Source organism: Sminthopsis crassicaudata, chromosome 6, assembly GCF_048593235.1.
Source record: "Sminthopsis crassicaudata isolate SCR6 chromosome 6, ASM4859323v1, whole genome shotgun sequence".
NCBI lineage: Eukaryota > Metazoa > Chordata > Mammalia > Dasyuromorphia > Dasyuridae > Sminthopsis > Sminthopsis crassicaudata.
In genome coordinates this window covers 203697553-203717925 of record NC_133622.1, presented here as the reverse complement: position 1 = coordinate 203717925, position 20373 = coordinate 203697553, and the positions used below count along the sequence as shown (strand labels likewise).

At 39.6% G+C, this 20373-nt stretch overlaps 1 protein-coding gene across 3 annotated transcripts in view; it reads left to right on the top strand.

The window, feature by feature from the left end:
• The window catches only part of TRIM66 (tripartite motif containing 66), a 106295-nt gene that overhangs the window by 65241 nt on the left and 20681 nt on the right, over positions 1 to 20373 (top strand). For all 3 annotated transcript variants that reach the window (XM_074272571.1, XM_074272572.1, XM_074272573.1), the window contains one exon: positions 4393 to 4554. In XM_074272571.1, coding sequence (XP_074128672.1) covers positions 4393 to 4554 — 162 coding nt within the window. The remainder of the gene's footprint in view (positions 1 to 4392; positions 4555 to 20373) is intronic.

The following is a 20373-nucleotide window of genomic DNA, read 5'->3' as shown; positions in this document are numbered from 1 at the left end:
AAACACACCACATTGCCTGAGCAAGGCCGGCCTGATAAAAACCTGTGAAGTGTTGAGAGGCAAAAAAAATGGCAGAGTAGAAAGGAGAAGTTAATTTTCAAAGTTTAGCTCCTTACTATTTATAAGACCATAGCCAAGTCACTTTTACTTTATTGGCTTTCAGTTTGTTTTGTATAGAAAGAGAAACTAGATGAACTCTCAAGTCCCATGGCCCTGTGATCCCAGAAGTGTATGGAATGGAATGGAACCTGGGCTGGTTGTCCCAAGGTCTGGCTCTCAGTGCTGGCTTTACTACTCATTCATTGTGTGGCCCAGGCTTCAGATTCATTATCTGCATAAATAAGGGGATTAGATCCCAGGAACTCAAAAGTCCTTTCCCTATTATGTGATTATATGTTTCTTTATCATCCCTCTTTCTGGGTTCCTGTGCCAGATGACTCATCCTCTCTAGTCTGTGCTTTCTAGGTTCACATTTACCATTTCCCCCTCCCATCCATATGAAAATATGCCTCTCATATTTGAGCTTCTCAGGGCCAAAGGAGCCCACTAAGTTGCCCAAATAGATTAATCTATGTCAGGGGACTATAATTTCCAAGAAGCTTAAGACCCTTTATTTCAATTTAATAAACATTTATTAAAGAGCTCCTACTGGCAAAAATTTAAGCTCAGTGTTCAAATTCAAATTCCAACGCAGTTTCATATTAGTCGAATGACCTTGAGCAGCTACCTGTGTTGCAACTCAGTTTCCCAGATCTTTAAAGTTTGATGAAGATGCCCAAATCTTCTTCAGTTCATTTGGATATTTTTTGACAAGGATTTTGGTACAACCTCAAATAAAAAAAGTGAGTTTCTTCACTAAAAACAACTTTCCAAGTTTTAGTACTATCACCTTTGTGCTGCTTGCTCATGTCAAGCATTTTTGCTTCATAGCAATGGTAGCTTTTCTACTTCTTTCCTTGCTATTCTTCCAAATTCAGAAAGCCTTCTGCCATATTGTAGAGAAATCAGTAACAATCCCTTTAATTGCCAGGTCTCTCTGAAGGTCTTTGCTCATTTTCTGAGAAGTATAATATCAGGTTGTTTTGGAGCAATAGTTTCTGCTTCCTTCCTTCCTTCCTTCCTTCCTTCCTTCCTTCCTTCCTTCCTTCCTTCCTTCCTTCCTTCCTTCCTTCCTTCCTTCCTTCCTTCCTTCCTTCCTTCCTTCCTTCCTTCCTTCCTTCCTTCCTTCCTTCCTTCCTTCCTTTCTGCCTTTCTGTCTTCCTTCATTTCTTCCTTCCTTCCTTCCTTCCTTCCTTCCTTCCTTCCTTCCTTCCTTCCTTCCTTCCTTCCTTCCTTCCTTCCTTCCTTCCTTCCTTCCTTCCTTCCTTCCTTCCTTCCTTCCTTCCTTCCTTCCTTCTTTCCTTCCTTCTTTTCTTCCTTCCTTCTTTTCTTCCTTTCTTTCTCTTTTTCTTTCTCTATTTCTCTTTCTTTATTTCTTTCTGGCAGTTGGGTTTAAGTGACTTGTCCAGGGTCACATAGCTAGGAAGTGTTAAGTGTCTGAGGTTACATTTGAACTTAGGTCTGCCTGACTTCAGGGCTGGTGTTCTATCCACTGCGCAACCTAGCTGCTCCCTAATTTTCATTTTTGTAGCAAGAATGCTCTGATTCATCTTCTGGAGTTTAGTAGGATACCTTCCCCTTGAAGGCACAAGGTTACCCTGAAGGGTTAATGGGTGATATCCTGTCCTATGCTTGGACAATCAGCTATTCTCCCCTTTGTTAGGGGCAAGCAATTAGGACCTCTATTCCACTTAATTAGCTTTTACAAAGAGATGTTTTGAACAAAAAATTTTTAATTCCCCTCCCCCCAACACTTTTAGGGAAATTATACACTCTTCCCATACAACCTGGGGACAGGATGGGGAAGAGGTGAGGGGAATAGACTTAAAATTTAGCTCCATTCCTACATGCTCCTGGTCCCACCAGTTTCAATCTCCAGATGTTGCACAACTACCAGATGACTCTTGTATCTACTTCTGTGAGCCCAGAAGGTCACTCTCAAAAGCCACTCCTTGCGCCACAGAGCATCATGCTATTCTAGTTCCAATATTCAGTTTCCCGTTCCAATTCCCATGATACCTATGGCTCATTCTTTCAACCTTTTTAAACTCTCAGAGCTGTAGACTTCATTCCTTTCACCTACAATGGAAAAATTGAGGCTATATAAACAGATATAGAGAAAGTCCTAAGTCCTCTTATAACTTGGTCTTTCCCTGGATACTGTGAGGGAAAGAGTTACTAAATGAAGACAATGGAGATAATTAAAGCTGACTTGTCTTTTTGAAGATGTTGCCAATTTTGATTGGGTAGCCAGTTGAAAAAGGGTCCACCCAATCATGCTATAAGCTAATCAGAATCAATTGCCAAATGTCTATGCATGGTCCAGTCTATCTCCTCATCAGTCATTTCTTGTGAGCATTTCCCCTATCCTTTCCACACAGAGAAACATCTCAGGGTGTCATGTAAGTGCCCATCTCCAGTTACATTTCAACTCCACCTTTCTTGGTGTTTCTGTGTAAAAGATATTGTTTTATTGTGGACTTGTATAAATGTTAAAACACTTAACTTCCACATACCAGTAGCCTCTGAAATGTAGCTTATAGTCATTGAAGTGGATTCTTGTAGAGCTACAACTTTTGCACATTTCCTTGGAATAATATCTATTCTTAAATGCCACTGAGTGGAAAACCACAAAATAGAGCAATAACAGCCTGTATGGTATGAAGCTCAATACTCAAGTGACAGAGAATTAACTAAAGTTGGAGAAACACAAATCAATCTGGTTTTATCTGGTCCCAAGTCAGAGGGTCCACGTAAGTTCAGTGTTAGTAGGAACAAATGTAATTAATATTTATTATTACTAATTGAAACCACACCAAAATGACTGCTTCTTTCAAGTAATTTGTACAACACTATCACCTAAACCAAGTCATTCCTCACCTCTTCTACAGCATCCCCAACAAATGTTCATACGGATGTTGATGAAAGATCACCTTCTCTGGGAACTACCCATTTCACTTTTAGATTGCACCTTTTAAGATATAGGTCAGGAATGAGATCACTTGCTCCCACTTTGCTGGGCAAGAACAAATATGCCATCCCTAATTCAAAAGGTTCATTGATAACTTCTTGATTAGTGATAAATTTTGTCAACAAATCTAGGCCTGTTTTGCACTTAGCTCACTTGAGACACTCGAATTGGACTAAGTGATCTCTAACATCTCTTCTAACTCTAAATATAGGATCACCTGATATGCCCTTTATAATGATAAAAAGAATAGTTTCTTAGATCTCCTCTAGGATCTGTGTTTTAGAAGAACTTGTCCAAAGTGCTTTACCTCAAAATCAAGCACTCCTAAACATTTGTTAAGCACTTTCTATGGACCAGGCACTACCTTAAGCAATGAAATAAAGAAATCAAACCACAAAAATGACCATTGATCCTCTTCCAAGGGAGGGAGGGAGGGGAAACAACATGTAGTAAAAAGGTGTAAAATGTGTGTGTGTGTGTGTGTGTGTGTGTGTGTGTGTGTGTGTGTGTGTGTGTGTATAAAATGTATATAATATATATGCCTAGGGAGGAAGGCTCAAGTGAGTTGGGGCACTGAGAGAGGCTTCATCTCTTACAGAGGGGGCATGCAAGCTGCATCTTGAAAAAAGCCAAAATGCTAAGAGGCAGGTGAGGGGGGGAAGAACATTTAGGTCTGGAGGATAGATAGATAGCATGGAGACATGGGCAGAGGAGAGGAACAGCAGGTGGGCCCATTAGTGGGTCTTTGAGTGTGTGGAAGAAAATAAAATGTGAGAAGAATGGAAAAATAACAAGGGGTCCAGTGGTTAAGAGCCTTAAGTACCCAGTGGAGGATTTTATGTTTGATTTGATGGTAACAAGGACCTGCAGGGTGGCGTCATCATCATATCTATGCTTCAGAGAATCACAGACTGCTGGGATTGGAGAAGGAGGAGACTTGAGTCAAGGAAACTAGTTAGAAGGCCATTCAAATTCTCTGCCATGTAGCAGCTAGTTGATGTAGTGGATAGAGCACCAGCTCTGAAGTTGGGAAGACCTGAGTTCAAATTTGACCTTAACCATTTAACACTTCCTGGATGTATGACCCTGGGCAAGTCACTTGACCCTAATTGCCTCAGCTAAAAAAAAAAAAAATTCAAATTCTCTGCCACAAGTGATGAGAGTTTGAGCTGGGGTGGTGGCTGCATGAGGCGGGAGAAGGGGACCTAAGAGAGAAAGGCTGCAAAGTATCTGGGGCTGGTGGGGGGCTGAGAAGATACAGTGGGGCTGGGGAGTGGTGGCTTACTCTGAGGGATGTCTGAAATCTGTCTTTTCCCTTTCAGGCTTGCGATGAGCCCAGTGTGCCTGAAGGCCCAAAGCCAGTCCCACCTCTCGACAGAACTGTCGTCCCTCCCCTGTCCCAGGCCATGGCAGAAGATGCCCCTATCAGCGTGCACCCTCTGGACAGCACCATGCAGCCCTCTTCTCCCAACCCAGTGAGAAAGGTACTGATGAAGCCAGCTTCCCTGGAGCCAAATGACCCACAGTCTGGCTCTGGTGGCGTGGCGAAAGAGTCGGGCATTTTGTGGGGTCCTCAGGGTTGGACTACAGTAGAGGGCAGGCAGGACCTGCCCCAGTGGCCTGCAGCTTCTGCAAAAATGGATGATGGGGTTTAGTGCTAGTTTTAGGTATTGTTTTTGTCAGCATTTACGGGCTACTTTTCTAAAGTGTGAGGAGCATCCTCTATCTGACCTACTTCTGATTAGAGAGAGGAGAAATCAGAACTGGAAGGAAGTGGCTTCTTGTTCCCTTTGGAGGAGTAGGTTACTATCTGTAATGTAGTTTCAGGAAACAATTTTGTCAGTGTAGACACTTTCTGCCAAGGCAGAGATATTAACACTCCATGACTTCAACTTGGTGAAAAGTTACTAGCTGTGTGGTCTTGGGCAAATTCTTTCACTTCTCTGAGCCTTGGGGTTCTGTTTGCAAAATTAAGGGATTAAACTCAAAGAGTTCTGAGGGTCCTCAGGGCTCCACAAATCTAGGATTTCTGATGAGATCAGAGATTGGTGTTTTTTTCTCCCTCCCCCCAATTCTTTCTTTCATTTTTTTTTTTTTAAGCTTAGTTCTGCCCTCTTTCTCCATCATTTGTCCACAGTTTTGAGGGCAGCTGTGATGTTGTGGACAAAGTCCTCCCTTGGGGGTCAGGAGTCCAATGATCTGAAGCTCTGTGTTGTGGCTAACTTGCTGCATGATTTTTAGGAAGAGTTCTCTCTGGGCTTCTGCGTTTCACAGGTTATAGAATAAGAGACAGTGATTTCTGAGAGCTCTTCCAGTGCTAAGATTTTGAGTAATCTTAAATTCTATCTTGTCTGATTTTAGGTTAGAATCAAAATCTCTGGCGGAGGGGCCAGTTTAGTGAGCAGAAGTCACAGAGCATCCTTGTGCCTTCACTCCAAATTCATATTTAAAAAGCTCCATTTTGATGGTCTCAAAGGCCAACACCATTTTGGTCTGATGCTTTTGTCTTTCTTTGTTCCATCTCTTCCTATTTATCTACTTTAGCTTTGCCCACCTTACCCCAATTTTCATCAACTAACCCATAGTCTGAGAGGCATCTGTGATAAGAATAGAAAGAGTGTTGCCTGGGGAGTTAGAAGAGCATCTTACACAGGCTGGCACTATCCTTAGAAACCATGTGAACGCTGAGAAGTATTATTCAGCAGTCTGATTATAGTGAGAATTGGCTTGTTCGGCAGCTCAGATGTGGTTCAACTCTAGCAGTTGTCCAGAATTCTGCACCTTTGTAGCAACTCAGGGATCTTTCATCCCCTCCTAAGTTTTCCTACTATTGTACCCCATCTCCTTTTTCCCTCCCCTTTGCCACTCTTCCACTCTGCCCCAGCATAGCTTGTCAGGCAGGGTTCTGGTGCAGGGATCTGGCTTGCTGAGGATGCTGGAGGCAGAAAGCGAAGGAGGTAAAAAATAGAACTTTAGAGAGATTAAAGATGAATTACGTGGGTACTCTGCAAATTGAAAATAATTTTAATGCATATTCACCTGTGTCACCATGTTATGCATCTCAAGGAGCCAAAAAAAAGAGTTTCTGGCCCCAGGAGCTCTAGTCATCAATGTTCTTCCTGTGTAGAATCCAGCTTCTACATTGGACCTTTATGCTGAGCTGGGGTATGACTGATATCTCTTTGCTTCTTTGTACCCTATGACTAGAAGTCTAGAGATAGATCATCAACTCATCTGGGCCACCAATGAGTGACTTTGGCAAGTCATCAGCTCTCGGTCCCTCATTGGAGCCTCATTCTCCTCCTCTATGAAATGAAAGGATTGAAGTAGGTGAGAGGGACCTGGGGTTGTAGTGAGAAAACCAAGATTTGAATTTGTAGCTTTTTGTTTTTATGTTTTTGTGATGTAGGCAGCTCACTTTGCCTCTTCAGACCTAGGATTCTATAAATAGAGCAGAATAGGCAGATGATCCCTAAGGCCCCTGTAACAGGGAAAGGCTAGGTTCTGGGCTCTTTAAAGCCCTTTCTAGCTGCAGTGTCCTATGACCCTGTGTTCACGTTTCTGTCTTAGCCCATCAGCCTCAAGAAGACAAAGATGTCTCCATTCATCTTTGGATGAATGTTGGCTCCTAAGCGGAGAGCTCGCAGTGAACAGGCTGCATCTGGCCTGCGGGCCGTAGTTTGAGAACTCCCTGGTAGTGGATACCATGGGTTGTATGCTTGTAGGCAAGTCACTTTAAGTTTAAGGAACTTCAATTTCCTCATCTTTAAAATAAGAATAATAATACCCAGAACAAGGCTCGGAGTGAGATTCCAGTGAATCACATATAGAACATTTTGTGCAAACCACTAAAGTGTGATGCAAATGAAGATCATAGGCTGGAGTGAACTTTGTCCCTGACTGACAGCCTGATGTCCTTGAAGCTCAGCATGGCTGGGAGTTAGGGAACCTGGCTCTGGGTCTGGACTCTTATTCTTGTTAGTTGTTTAACATTGGGCAAATCATTTCATCTCCCTATTTTTCATTTTCCTTACTCATGAAGGATAGGTAGAGATACATCTATTACCTATCTTGCTGGATTATTATGAGGGTCAGATGAGTTAACATTTTCTATAGAAAGACTAGAAGCCATTTTTGAGTGCTTCCTTTCCTCTCCTCATCTCATATCATTCAGATGCCTTCTACCATTATCCCCTTCTTTATTTCTGTCTCACATAAAGAGGTGGCCTTTTTCCTTGCCAAGGCAAACCGCACTACATGTACAAGTCATTCTCTCTGTCCCTTCCTTTCCAGCAGATTGTCTCCTCCATCATCTCCATTCTTCTTTATATTCAGGGTTCTTCTCTCTACTAACAGCTACCCTATTGCACACAAATTTGTCCATGTCTCTCCCATTCTCAAAAAATTTCTCACTTGATGCATCTATCCATATTAGTTGCCACAACTTATCTCCTTTTTGTGGCTAATCTCTTTGAAAAGACCACCTATAATCAATGCTTCCACTTCCTTTTCTCTCAGTCTTTCAGCTCTCTACAGTCTGGCTTCTGACTTCACCATTCAGCAGAAGCTGCTCTCTCCAAAGTTACCAGTGATCTCTTAGTTGCCAAATCTATGGGCCTTTTTTCAATCTTCATCCTTCATCCTCTGTAAGCCTTTGACGTTGCTGATCACTTCTTTTCTCTCTAGGTTTTGGTAACACTACTCTATCCTGTTTCTCTTCCTCTTCCTCTTCTTTGCTGGATTTTTACCCAGATTATCCCCTCTAAAGATGGTCTCCCTAAGGGCTCTGCTCTGGACCCTCCTGCTTTCTCTTTTCTCTCTACAGTAATTTACTTGATGATCCCATCACCTCCTATGGATTCAATTATCATTTCTAGGTTGGTTATCCTGAAATCTTCTAACTCTTCCATCTGATCTCCACTCTTGCATTTTCAACTGCCTATTAGACATCTCAGATTGGATGTCCTGTAAGTATCGTATAACTCACTGTGTCCCAAATTGAACTTATTGTCTTTTCCCCAAACTATTCCTGCTTCTGAGTTTCCCTATTGTTGTTAACAGTGCCACCATGGGGCAGACACATGATGCAATGGATAGAGTACTAGCTCTGAAGTCAGGAGGAGCTGAGTTCAAATCTAGCCTCAGACACGTCACACTTCATACATCCTAACTGTGTGACCCTGGGCAAGTCACTGAAACCCAATTGCCTCAGCAAAGAAAAAAAAAAGACAAAAGATGCCATCATTCCCCTAGTCAACTAGGCTTGCCACCTACTCTACATTCTCTACTCACTCTCTTTACCCCCATATTTGTTGTCTTCTCAGTTTTACCCTTGTAACATCTCTTGTACATCCCCTTTTCTACCAGAACATTGACACCACTCTGAAGTAAGTCCTCATCACTGCATGCTTAGATTATTATAGCAGCTTTTTGCTAGGGCTCCCTACCTGATCCCTTCCCAAAGTCCAGTCCATCTTCCATTCAGCTGTCAAGTCAACTTAATCTTCCATGTCAATCCCACATTCAGTGAACTCTAGTGGCTCCCTATCACCCCCAGGATCCAATAAAATCCTCTTTTTGACCCTCAAAGTTCTGCTCAATCTCATTCCCCTTCACCTTTCAGTCTTCTTACACCTTACTTCTCTCCTTGCCTGTTATTCTCCTTGCAACTCCTGACACAAAACATTTTCTCTCCAGACTGTATATTTTTCCTAATTATCCTCCATACCTGGATCCTTACCTACTCATTTCTAGGAGGGCTACAGCTTCCTTAGCTTTTTTCAAGTTCCAGCTAAAATCCTACCTTCTATGAAACCCTCTTCCTGATGTACCTTAATGCTTATATATCTTGTATATAATTTTTTATCATGTCATCTCACCTATTAGGCTGTGAGGTCCTTGAGAAGTGGAGCTGACCTCTGTCCTTCTTTTTGTCCCAAGAGGTTAGCACAGTATTAAATACTTAATACATGCTTATTGATTGACTGAGTGACATACATAGAAAGTACTGAGTAAAGACAATGAATATGGATATCATTTATTATTATCATTTTGTCCTCCCCCCCCCTTTGAGGCTGGGGTTAAGTGACTTGCCCAGGGTCACACAGCTTGGAAGTGTTAAGTGTCTGAGACCGGATTTGAACTCAGGTCCTCCTGAATTCAAGGCTGGTGCTCTATCCACTGCGCCACCTAGCTGCCCCATTTTGTTCTTCTTGATCATGTTGTTTTTCTCATCTTTTTTGATAGGGATTCAGCTAAAAATGGTCCTGGGACAGGATGCTCTCTTGATATTATCTTTTATAGTCAATATTACTGCTCACACAGATAAAATCACAGCTTTGTGTATCTGAATAAAAATGCTAGAATCTCCTTAGGGGAGTAGGATTCTAAATAACCTTGAAAGTCCTTGGTCTCATGAGGGTTGGGATGGGGATATCTACGAACAATGTTGTTCTTGAGTTTTTATGAATCAGTGTTCTGTCTCAGAGATCGTGGACAGCAGTTTGGTCTGGAATATAGTCCAGTTCTAGGACAATAATTGGCTGAGTTCTTCAGGATATTTAATGTCTCTGTACCATGGAGACATCATGTCAGTCCATGTCACTATTTGGGAGGTGACAAACTTTTACAGCCTGTAACAACATATCATACAATTGCTACCATTTCATTGCACAATCTGTGTTGATCCCCAACGCTGAGCTCCAATGAGCTCTTCTTCAATTAGTCTACATGATCAGATAGATGCCTCTCCCCCTCCCTTTCTTACTCCTTATTGTTGTGGCTTAGTGGATAAAGGGATAAAGAGCTGACCGTGAGGCCAGGAAGACCTGACTTCCAATCCTGTCTTCCCTGACTTTGGGCAGATCATTAAGCTTCTTTTTTTTTTTTTTTTTTCCCCCTGAGGCTGGGGTTAAGTGACTTGCCCAGGGTCACACAGCTAGGAAGTGTTAAGTGTCTGAGACGGGATTTGAACTCAGGTCCTCCTGAATGCAAGGCTGATGCTCTATCCACTGCGCCCCCTAGCTTCTCAGTAGTTTGTGAAACTTTCCAAGTTGCAGAGATAGCATCCTGCACTTGGAGAGAGAACTTTCTCATTGGGGAAATTCTTTCTTTCAGTGGAATCACCGAGTCAACCCAAGTCCTATTAAATTTCCTAATGACCTGAAAGGCATAATATGCTATAATATAATAGGATCACATCTAACCCCTTTCTTCTGTCAGTAAGTGCTTCAAATAAAGCTCAGCAAATGTTCTGATGTTCTCCGCACAAAGTAAGAGCTCTGTGGCTGATATTGGGTTGCACAGGACAGTTGGATGGGAGGAGAACATCCACTCACCTCCCTCTGTAATGAGCTGCAATGAGATTTGTTGGACTTCCCTGCTGGGGCCTCCTATTTCCCATAGAGGCTCAAATTCTTACTTAGTCCTTTTCCAAAACTTGTGCATCTTTTAGCTCTGAGCCAAAGCAATCCTAAAGGCCTGCTCCCTCCCCTAATTTACAACCTTAGAATTAGGGACATCTCTACTGCCTTCTAATGTGTGTGTGCCTGAGTGTGTCTGGCAGCTGTTGTGAGACAAGAGGCATTAGGTGGTGGTGTTTCATTACATCACCACGGGACATTTGCAATTCACTTAATAAGCTTTGGAGGTAGAATTCTCACCTACCAGAAAGGTAGGAGATTTGAATCCTAGGCCAGATTCTTGCATTATAGGTATGACCTTTAGTAAGGCCTTTTGCATTTCTGAGCACAGTTCCTCTATTTGTAAAGTGAGGGGTTAACTAGATAATCTCTAAAATACCTTTGAATGCTAACATTTTATTGTATTATTTCAACTGACTATGTTGTAGGCACAGCCAAAGGGACTAGGAATACAAAAATTAAAAAAAATTTTTAAATGGTTCCTACATAATTTTTTTCAGATGAATTGCTAGCTATTCCTTTCCCCAGCTTTTACTTGGGAAAGGCTTTTTTTTGTTGTTGTTGTTTGTTTTTATTTTTTAATTTGAAACCCTGGAGTTTTTGATTTCACCAAATAGACTCTATTTCCCCTCAGTTGGTGAGATATTGGTAAGAGCACGTCTAAGAATTGGGCTTCAGAACCTTTTCATTTCATATATAGTTCTCCCAGACATTGCCTCTTCAGTGTGTTAAGCTTTAATGGTGAAAATGTTTTCTGGTTGTAAATTTGCTATTGTTATAAAATAAAACCAAGATTCTAAGCACATCTTTGACAATCACATGGAAAACTAGACAGAAGAGATTATAGTCAAAAGTGACACAAATATATTTACTTCTGTCAAATGATACATTAAAACGTCAAAGGCTCAAGACACTTGGAGCCATCATCTGCCCAGGAGCATCATTAATGCTCTCTGATGCTCAGTGACTGTCCTGTTTTTAGTCCTGTTAAGACTTTTGTCAAACCAGATCTGTTCTTTGAATGTGTCTGCTTTGTTAACGAAAGCTGAACTACCAAGGGAAAGAAGATAATGGCTAATGAGAGAAAAGATGTAGGTATTTTTTTTCATAAATGAGTTCATAGGGTCTGAGTCAATCCTGCTCCAGGAAGAACTTCCTTGTTGGACCAGGATAGAAGATGTGCTGTTTAGCATTTGATGTTACATCCAGAAGACAGACTCTCTTTTATGTATCCAAGGATTTGGGGGAAAGGTCACAGTTAAATGCCTCCAAAGTTACCTCAAAATGACCAGAAAGAAGCTCCCAGTGAAATGGAGAGATGTCCTAAAAATGGTTTCTTTTCTTCCCTCCCTTTTCTCCCTCTGATTTATCCTCTCTTGAGTTAAAGCCAAGAGAACCAAAATTTTTGAAGAACCTACTTTTAACAAAGGGATGAAAAAAAATTAATGGAAATGTAATTTAGGGATTATTTCTTCAAGAGAGATGTACAAAGATGAAGATTTAGAATATTAAGCAAACTTTGAGGAAGACTTTGTTACTTTGTCCACTGTAAGATAAGCAGATCTTTAGCAGACAGAATCTCTCTATGCTAGGGGGTTACTTGGATGTCCTGGGAGCAGGGATCTGTATCTCATCGAAGAAGGCTATATTCAGTTTGCTGTTTTGTTGCCTTTTGGGGATAAATCATTTAATCCTGTTTGCCTCAGTTTTGCTCATCTGTAATATGAATTGGAGAAGGATGTAGCAAACCACTCCAGTATCTTTGCCAGTAAAACTCCAATTGAGGCCAAAAAGAATCAGACATGACTGAACAATAGCAAAAGCAATAGACTTTTATATGTTATTTCATTTGAATCTCATAATAACCACGTGAGGGGAAAAGGTAAGTATTAGTTCAGTACTTTAAAAGATATATAATTTCATCTATATGCATCTAAATGCATCTATATTTCTTCTTCAGAGTGGATTTTGACCCCTTCAAATTTTAGCAAAGAGTTTCATGAATTGCTCTGACCCAGAGAATTTGTCACTGGTAGCCAGCCTTCTCTGAACCCAGTGAGGCTGACAGACATTTTTGCTGCCTTATATTTCAAGAATTTCTAGTTTGGTAAGAGTTGGTCAACCTTCACTTTCTTAGAACAGCATGAAAGTTTTTGCCATTATGAATGAAGTAAGACGTCAGTGGATAGATGTGGGTTTTATTATTCCGGGGAAACTAATTCTCAGAAAAGTGAATTGATTTGCTCAACATCACACACAGCTTATATGTGGCAGAGCCAGGATTTAAACTCAAGTCTTCTGATTCTGAGTCCATTGCTTCTTTTATCCTATCATGCTTCCTTTCAAGAAGGCTCAGTATGGAAGAAGACAGACCCAGTGTGAGTCAGTCTTCTAGTAAATGCCTAGTAATATACTAGGTGCTGGGGATACAAAGGCAACTGTGGAAGACAATGTGTATATCTGAAAGCATGCATGGAATTAATACAATATAAGGCAGAATTGTTTTGGGAATGAGGGCCTGAGCAGGTGACAACCTAAGGAAAGTCTTGACTCACATAGAAGTTGACTAATGAACTAAGTCTTGGAGGAAGTAAGAGATTCTCTGAGTAAGAGGGGAGGAGACAGTCCATCCCAGGCAAAGGAGATAATAGGCACACAAGGGCATTAGGAAGTGAGCTGGAGTGTCATATGTGAGGGAACAGCAAGAAAGCAAGTACTGAAGGGGATAAATACCTTGAATAAATACCTCAGGTTATGTCCCTGGCTCTGTTCTATTCAATAATCAGCGAATTCTAGCAAGATGTAGGTGACATGCTCATAAGATTTTAAGATGATACAAGGTAGGAGAGATAGTTAAAAGTGTTGGATAAAAGACCCAAGAAATGAAAATATCTTGGTAGGCTGGAGTAATGGGCCAAATCTTAACAAAATGAAATTTTGCAAGGAAATTGTTAAGCTCTACACTAGCATTTTAACAATCAGCTTTACAAGTAGAGGATACGAAAGCCATGGAAAGACAATGGTCAGTGTGAAAAAGAAATGTGTGGTGCTATATTTGGAGCCAAATAATGACCATCGAATCTCTTCTCTAACACCTGTATATCAACGTGGGCACTTCACTTCGGTTTAAGACACAATTTGCTGCATTCAGAGAAAGGAGAGCATTGAAAGTGATAATGATGAAGATGAAAAGATGTCAAAGGAGGTAAAGGGCTTGGAATGAATCCACAGACTGCCTGCCTTCATTGACATTCCTCCGGCCATTGTCTTCTTTATAGACTTCTTCGATCTCTTGGACTTCTTAATAGTAGCAAAGTACCAACAAGTAACCCTCTCAGCATCATTATCTTGATTATAAAAAGAACTAGAATAGATGTATTTTTGCCGGTCACAGACTTTAGAGGGATACTAACTATGAAGATACTGTGGTTTCTCAGAATAAGTAGAATAACATCACTTCTCACTCTGTTATATTATTATATAGTTCTATGATTCAGTCTGGAAGGCAAGTCTTATTACCTAGTAGCTATACTACAGCTCCTTCCCAGCACAGTCTTATAACTCTGAGAAGTCTTATCTTCTAGGTTTTACCCACCATTTTTATTTCCAACTCACAGTCAAGCTCTCCTGGCTAAATAATCAATTATCTTCAGTTTGTTTTCCTCAATTCCTAGCCAAGCTTGGGCTACACATATATTGTTTCATCTTCTTAAAGAAGTCTCCATCTTCTCTGCCTTCTAATTTTTACTTTTTCTTAATCTACTCATTCCTCTTACCTTTTACTTTTTGACTCCTATTTTCTTTCCTTTTTACCAAGGTCTGAGATGACAGCTCATATTTCTTATATCCATGGTAATATATGGCTGTGTGTGATTTTCAGCCTAATACATTCAATTTAATTAATTTCAGTTCCATACATATTAAATGCCTACATGTGCTAGGAACTGCAGGAGACAGATTTTAGATAAGATGTGTCCAGAGTCAGGGGGAGGATTTGAGATAAACAGAAAACTATAATTAAAAGACAGATGATTTTATTGAGTGAGTAGGCTATAGTAGGCTCTCACCCTGATCAGACTGTAACCACCCTTCATGCTATAGAAGATTTTCTCTATGCATTACTGTGAAAACATTTGTCATCTGGTGACCAGCTGGCTGATAGCCTCTGTACTTCTGAATCCTGTCTTCTCTTCCATCTTTTGACACTAAAATTTAATATCATCCAGTTGGCACATTCAATGACAACCCTTTCTTTTGTTAACACAAGAGACAACTTCAGAACTGGTAAATGAAATTCAGCCAGAAAAAGAGATTCCTTCAGTTTTCTAAGCCAATATAAGTTTCATATCAATATTTTTTTTTCTCAAAAGTAAAAAGCCTGATCAAAAAGCCTGGGAACCACCAGTGATTTAGTGATTGAATTTTGCTAGCTTATTCAGCTCTCTTGGCTCATCTTTAATTTCCTTCATTCAAGAATAGCCTAATATTAATATAGGACCTCCAAGTATTTCCCATATCCAATTTACATGTCACCTATTCTTTTTCCCCAAATAGGTATGATAATGTTAACTTTTATTCAACAGTCAGAGTTTTGCAACTTCACTTCAGAACACAGAAGTAAATAAAAAGCTTCTAACCATCAAGAAAAATAGCTGCCTCAAAGCCCTAGTGCATTTTATCTTCTACAGGAGTCTTCAGGCCAGCTTTCATGTCTTCATCAAAGCTAATGTCTTAGAATGGTGGATAAAAAGCATTATGCTGAAGTAAATGCAGTTTTTTTTAACTGATTGAAGGGGTTAGTTATCTGGTTTTCCTTGGCAACTCTTGGATCTTGATAGATTATCACAAGGAAAAGATTTGGGGTGGTGACTGACACTGCTAGAATACTGTGAAAAACAGGTGAAGAATGGAAAGACAACAGAGCCATCAATTAAAAAGAGAACCTCCTTGGGGCCATTTAACATCTGAGCAAGTTTCTCTTACACTAACAATCCCTGAGGTACCCTTCTGTTATAGCCCAGTCATAATGTTAGAGCTGAATTATTGAGAAAAGATTAGCTAATGCTTTGTCTTTGTTTAAAAATATACAAAGGAATTCTATCAAAATGGCTAATTTTTTTTTTAAGTTTCAGTACTGAAAAGGGTATATTTTAGCTATCTGGAAAATCGCTTATGTGGAATATCTTATTCTCCAGAAGTCCCTGTGATTAAGTCAGACTCAGTTTATATGCAGATATAATTTGTTTATTTCTCCTTGATCATTCTTCTTTACCAGCAGTAACTGAGTAATTAACAGCAAAAAGATAGGGTTTCATTTAAATTTAAAAGATAGGATTCATTTAAATGTATTAATAGTTCCCATCTCTAATTTATACAATTGGTAGGGATGTGGCAAGTAGGATAATTAACTTTTTTTTTTCCTTGTAAGAGCCACTCATACACAAATCAGAGATCACATACAGGCAAAAAAAGTTTCTATTAAGTAGAGAAATGTAAGAAGTAAGATTCTTAAAACTGGAGACACAAAATTCTACTTAACAAATTATTTAAAAATTTAAAGCACTTTAGGTCTCTCTAGCACTATACAAGCTAGTTAAAGGCAATAACATAGAATAGGAAAAGACAAAACAAACAAACAAACAAACAAAAAAACAAAAACAAAAAAAACCCCAAAAGTAAATGAAAGAAGAGAGAGCAGAGAGATCCAGAGACCCAGGATAGAAAGAAAGGATGAGAAGAGAGAGAAAGGAGAGCCAAGAGAGGTGAGGGAGAATGTCTCTTATCATACATTTTGGAAGGCACAGGAATCAGGAAATTTTTTCACTTGTTATCTCTGTTCTTTGAAATGTTCATTAATAGCTCTTTCTGTACAACAAAGCAAGCTTCAAAGTGTAATTTTAAAATAAAGGTTTGTTTTCCCTTGGAATTCTGAAGATTTTGCGTGTGTGGAGGGTTATCTTAGATTTTAAAATAAATTTACCCTGGAAATTTAATACTACCTCACATTATTTAGCATCTTCATATCCATTATTACTTCTGATCTCACAAAAACCTGGGATGTAGGCCAGCCCCTTTGTCATCCCCCCCTCACTCTGGGGGTGAAAAAAGAGACTCCCGAGATGTGAGATTAGAGCCCAGGTCATCCTCAGTGTTTTCCTGGGTTGTGACAATCCAGGTAAAGAAAAAAGAGGGGGGGGGCTTCAAATGAAGTGAGTTCAAACCTGATTGCCCCATTTACTTGCTATGCAACTTTGAGCAAATCATTTCAGCCTTTGTTTCCTCATGTATAAAAGGATAATATTTACCTTCCCTTTTGTGGGGGGACAAGAAATGGTATAAAGAGGCAATGTCATAGAAATCTACACTCACATGTTATCCAGAGGCTGTGATTGAGAGAGAAGTCAAGTCTATAAGCACTTAATAAACACCAGATGCTATGTGAAGTGCTGGGCCTAAAGGCAATGCCAGCCTTCTCGGAATTCACATCTAATGGGGGAAACAACATGCAGACAGCTCATGTACACATGAAAGTTAGGATGAATTGAAGATGGTTTTAGGGGGAAGGCCCTGCCCTTATTATCTTGCAGATGATGCTTCAGGAGAGACTTAAAGCAAACTAGAGAAGCCAGGATGGAGGGAGTGCCAGGCATGGGGGACATCCAAGAAAAACACCCAGCATCAGAATGGAGTGTCCCAGGAGCAGCAGGGGGGTAGTGCCATTGGATGAAAGACTGTCTCAAAGTTCCCCCTAGCTCTGACTTAATTCATCTTCATCATATATTAACAAACCATCTGATTTCTTTTTTGCTTTTTTAGTCTGTGTGTTTAGTGTGAACCAGGCATTGTTCTAAGTGTTTTCTAATCCTCACAACAGCCTTCTGAGGTAGGAGCTGTTGTTATCTCCATTTTATAGATGGGGAAACTGAGGCAAACGGGAGTTAGATGATTTGCTAATAAATGTCTGAAGCTGGGTTTGAATTCAGGTTATCCAAACTCCAGGTCTAGCACTCTGTGCACCATGGTACTACCTGGATACTTGTGGGACTGGTGAAAGATGGCAGAGCAGATTCAATAAGTAGTGGGTACAGATTATGGAACTATCTACATCATGCAGTTGGAGAAGCAGTACAATATGCCACCTGCCTGCCCCAGACACTACCTACCCGCCTGCTGAGCATGACCCTTTTTTCACAGAATTAGCAAATGTTAGGGCTGAAAGGGACTTTAGAGAGATCTTGTGGTCAAACTTACTTCCCATTAAACAGACAATAAAACTGAAGTCTGGTGAGATTAAGTGACTTGTCCAAAGAAATCAAAGTAGGAAGCAGCAGAACTTGTACCCTAAATTAGTTTTTTTTTAAGTCATTTTTTTTTGGTGGTGGTGGTGATAGGAGGCACAGGTGACAAAGATGAGAAGATTTTCTCCAGAAAACAATTTATTTTAAGTATATGTAAGATTACTTTAAGAAAGGTCCTTTCAGCCTTTCTCTTGAACTGGGATCTGATACATTTAGTAGCCACAGGATTATATTGAATGCTAACTGATTGGACAGAAAGGTCTGGGCAGTGAGGAGGGTGACAGTGAATCTACTGGCCAGGAAGGCCTCAGGATTATGGACACCTGAGGCACAGAGAGGGGTGATATAGTTAGAGAGCCAAGCTTTGTTAAAGTCAGACCTTAGTGATAGAGTTTATTTTAGAGCATATCTTCATGTAGGGTAGTTTCCATGCTATAAGATCTCAATCTGAAAAAAAAAAGTATTAAATTCTGCTGTGCCAGGCCTGGGGGACAAATAGTTTGATAGTGTCAGAAATGTTCCAGTGTATAATGTGAAGATACTAATCAAAGACCAAAGAGATATGTGTAGAGAATATCTCCTACATTCATGAGCTAATCCATAGTCCAGAAGCACTAAAAACTTTTTTTTTTTTTTTTTTTGGCATAAAGGACAAATGTTCTGGTAAGGATCCTTGATTCCCAGAAAAAGATCTATCATTTGAGGGCCATAACATTCATTCATTCATGCTACAGACATTTATTAAGCACCTACTGGTTGAAGGACATTGTGTTAGGCATAAAAATAGATACATATTTTAGATAATATTGGATTCCTGTACTCATGGAGATTATATTTTGGTAAGGGGATAAGACACAAATAGAGATCACTATATTCCACCAATATCACATGTTGAGTAAAATCTATGTGGAATTCTAGGGGAAGACTATTATCTTCAAAAAGTCAGGGAAGGTTTTATGAAAAAAGTAGTAGTTAAATTGGGTTTTAAAGGATGAGTAGATATGCATCAGGCTAATAGAAGGAAGGTCATTCTGTGTAGTGAACAAGGTAAGCACAAGCACAACACTGGTAAAGTGAAGGACATGTTCTAGGGATCCTTTAGTCCACCACTTCAAACATTTGTGGCTTCATTAAATGTGTTATTCTCATTATCAGTGCAATTGCAACTCATTTTCATGCCTTCATAGATATTCTTCATGAGTTTAAGTATATTTCTCTTTTAATCAATTGATCAAATATTTATTAAGCACCATTGTGTGCTATGTACCACACTAAATACTTGAGATAAAAAAAGAGGCCATGAGTTTCTTCAAACTATGCTAAGTTGTTTCTTTGACAAACTACATACCTTTATATTCAATAAAAGACCTGGAATGATGATTTTCAATCTTTTCTCCCAATTTTTAACATCAAAAAATTTCAAAGATCCCCTAGAAGACAATAGTAATAATACTAATGGGAATAATAAACAGTTCCTTTAAAGCCCGATCTATTGCCCACGTTGAAAGGGACAACAAAATAAGAGAATGCTGAATGGGATAATATAAAGCAGGGTTCTGTGGTTCTTAAGGCAATGGTGAATACCTGGAAAAACCCCTGAAATGCTGGCCAGTTCTGATGATACCACTGAGTGGCTTAGTATTACAGCAACTGTGATGAAATTTTTCTTGTGATTCTAAGGAATAGATAGGGTGGTACAGTGTTGTAGGTTAGCCCATCTTGAAAATCATCATGATGAGCAAATTGATATGGAAGACGATGAAACAAAAGGCTCTTCTTCATGTTTTGGTACCACAAGATGACAGGATAAATCAGAATGAATTAGAAATACCAATATCTGACCTCCTGGAAATGCTTTAATTTAGATGACACTACTAAAATGGCAAATCATTATATGTACATACAAAATGGACAAAACTATGCTCAAATATTATATCATAACAGAAACTAGAAACATTTCACCATTTATAAGCAAGTGTTTCATATTGCTTCTTCTCAATGGTATTCTTAATTCCACTCACATAACGACGTATTTCTAGCCAATTATTGAAAAAAAACAAAAAACACTTCCCCCCCTGAGTCTAGACAAAACAAAGTTAGGGATGAAATTGAGGAGCTGCTAAAATCTAAAGAAAGAAAAAGTCTTAAGCCTTGAGTCTTTATCGCAAACATATGAAAATTATTTTACCTAATAACAAAATATGACAAAATCAGCACTATTATCTCAAATGATTTTGAAAAGGATAGAAGTATATTCAGATTCAAATCATGAAAAGTCCTTTTTGATTTTGATAGCATGAATCCAATAACTCAGAAAGTTCAGTACTTGTTATAATCATCCTGAATTTGTATCTGATAGTGTAAAAATATGATAGGCTTATATACAGTTATTTGTGGTAGACAATATCATAGTAAGGCCCGGAGAAGGGGGCCCTATCAAGGATACACATAAGGATAGGTTCCAAACACCACTATGGCAGAGAGAATTAAGAGAGTCATTGAAGATATTGGGAAAGACCTTAGAAGTTCAAGAGAACTTTCTGACCAACCCCCATTCCCACCCTATAGAAAAAAGGAGACTATA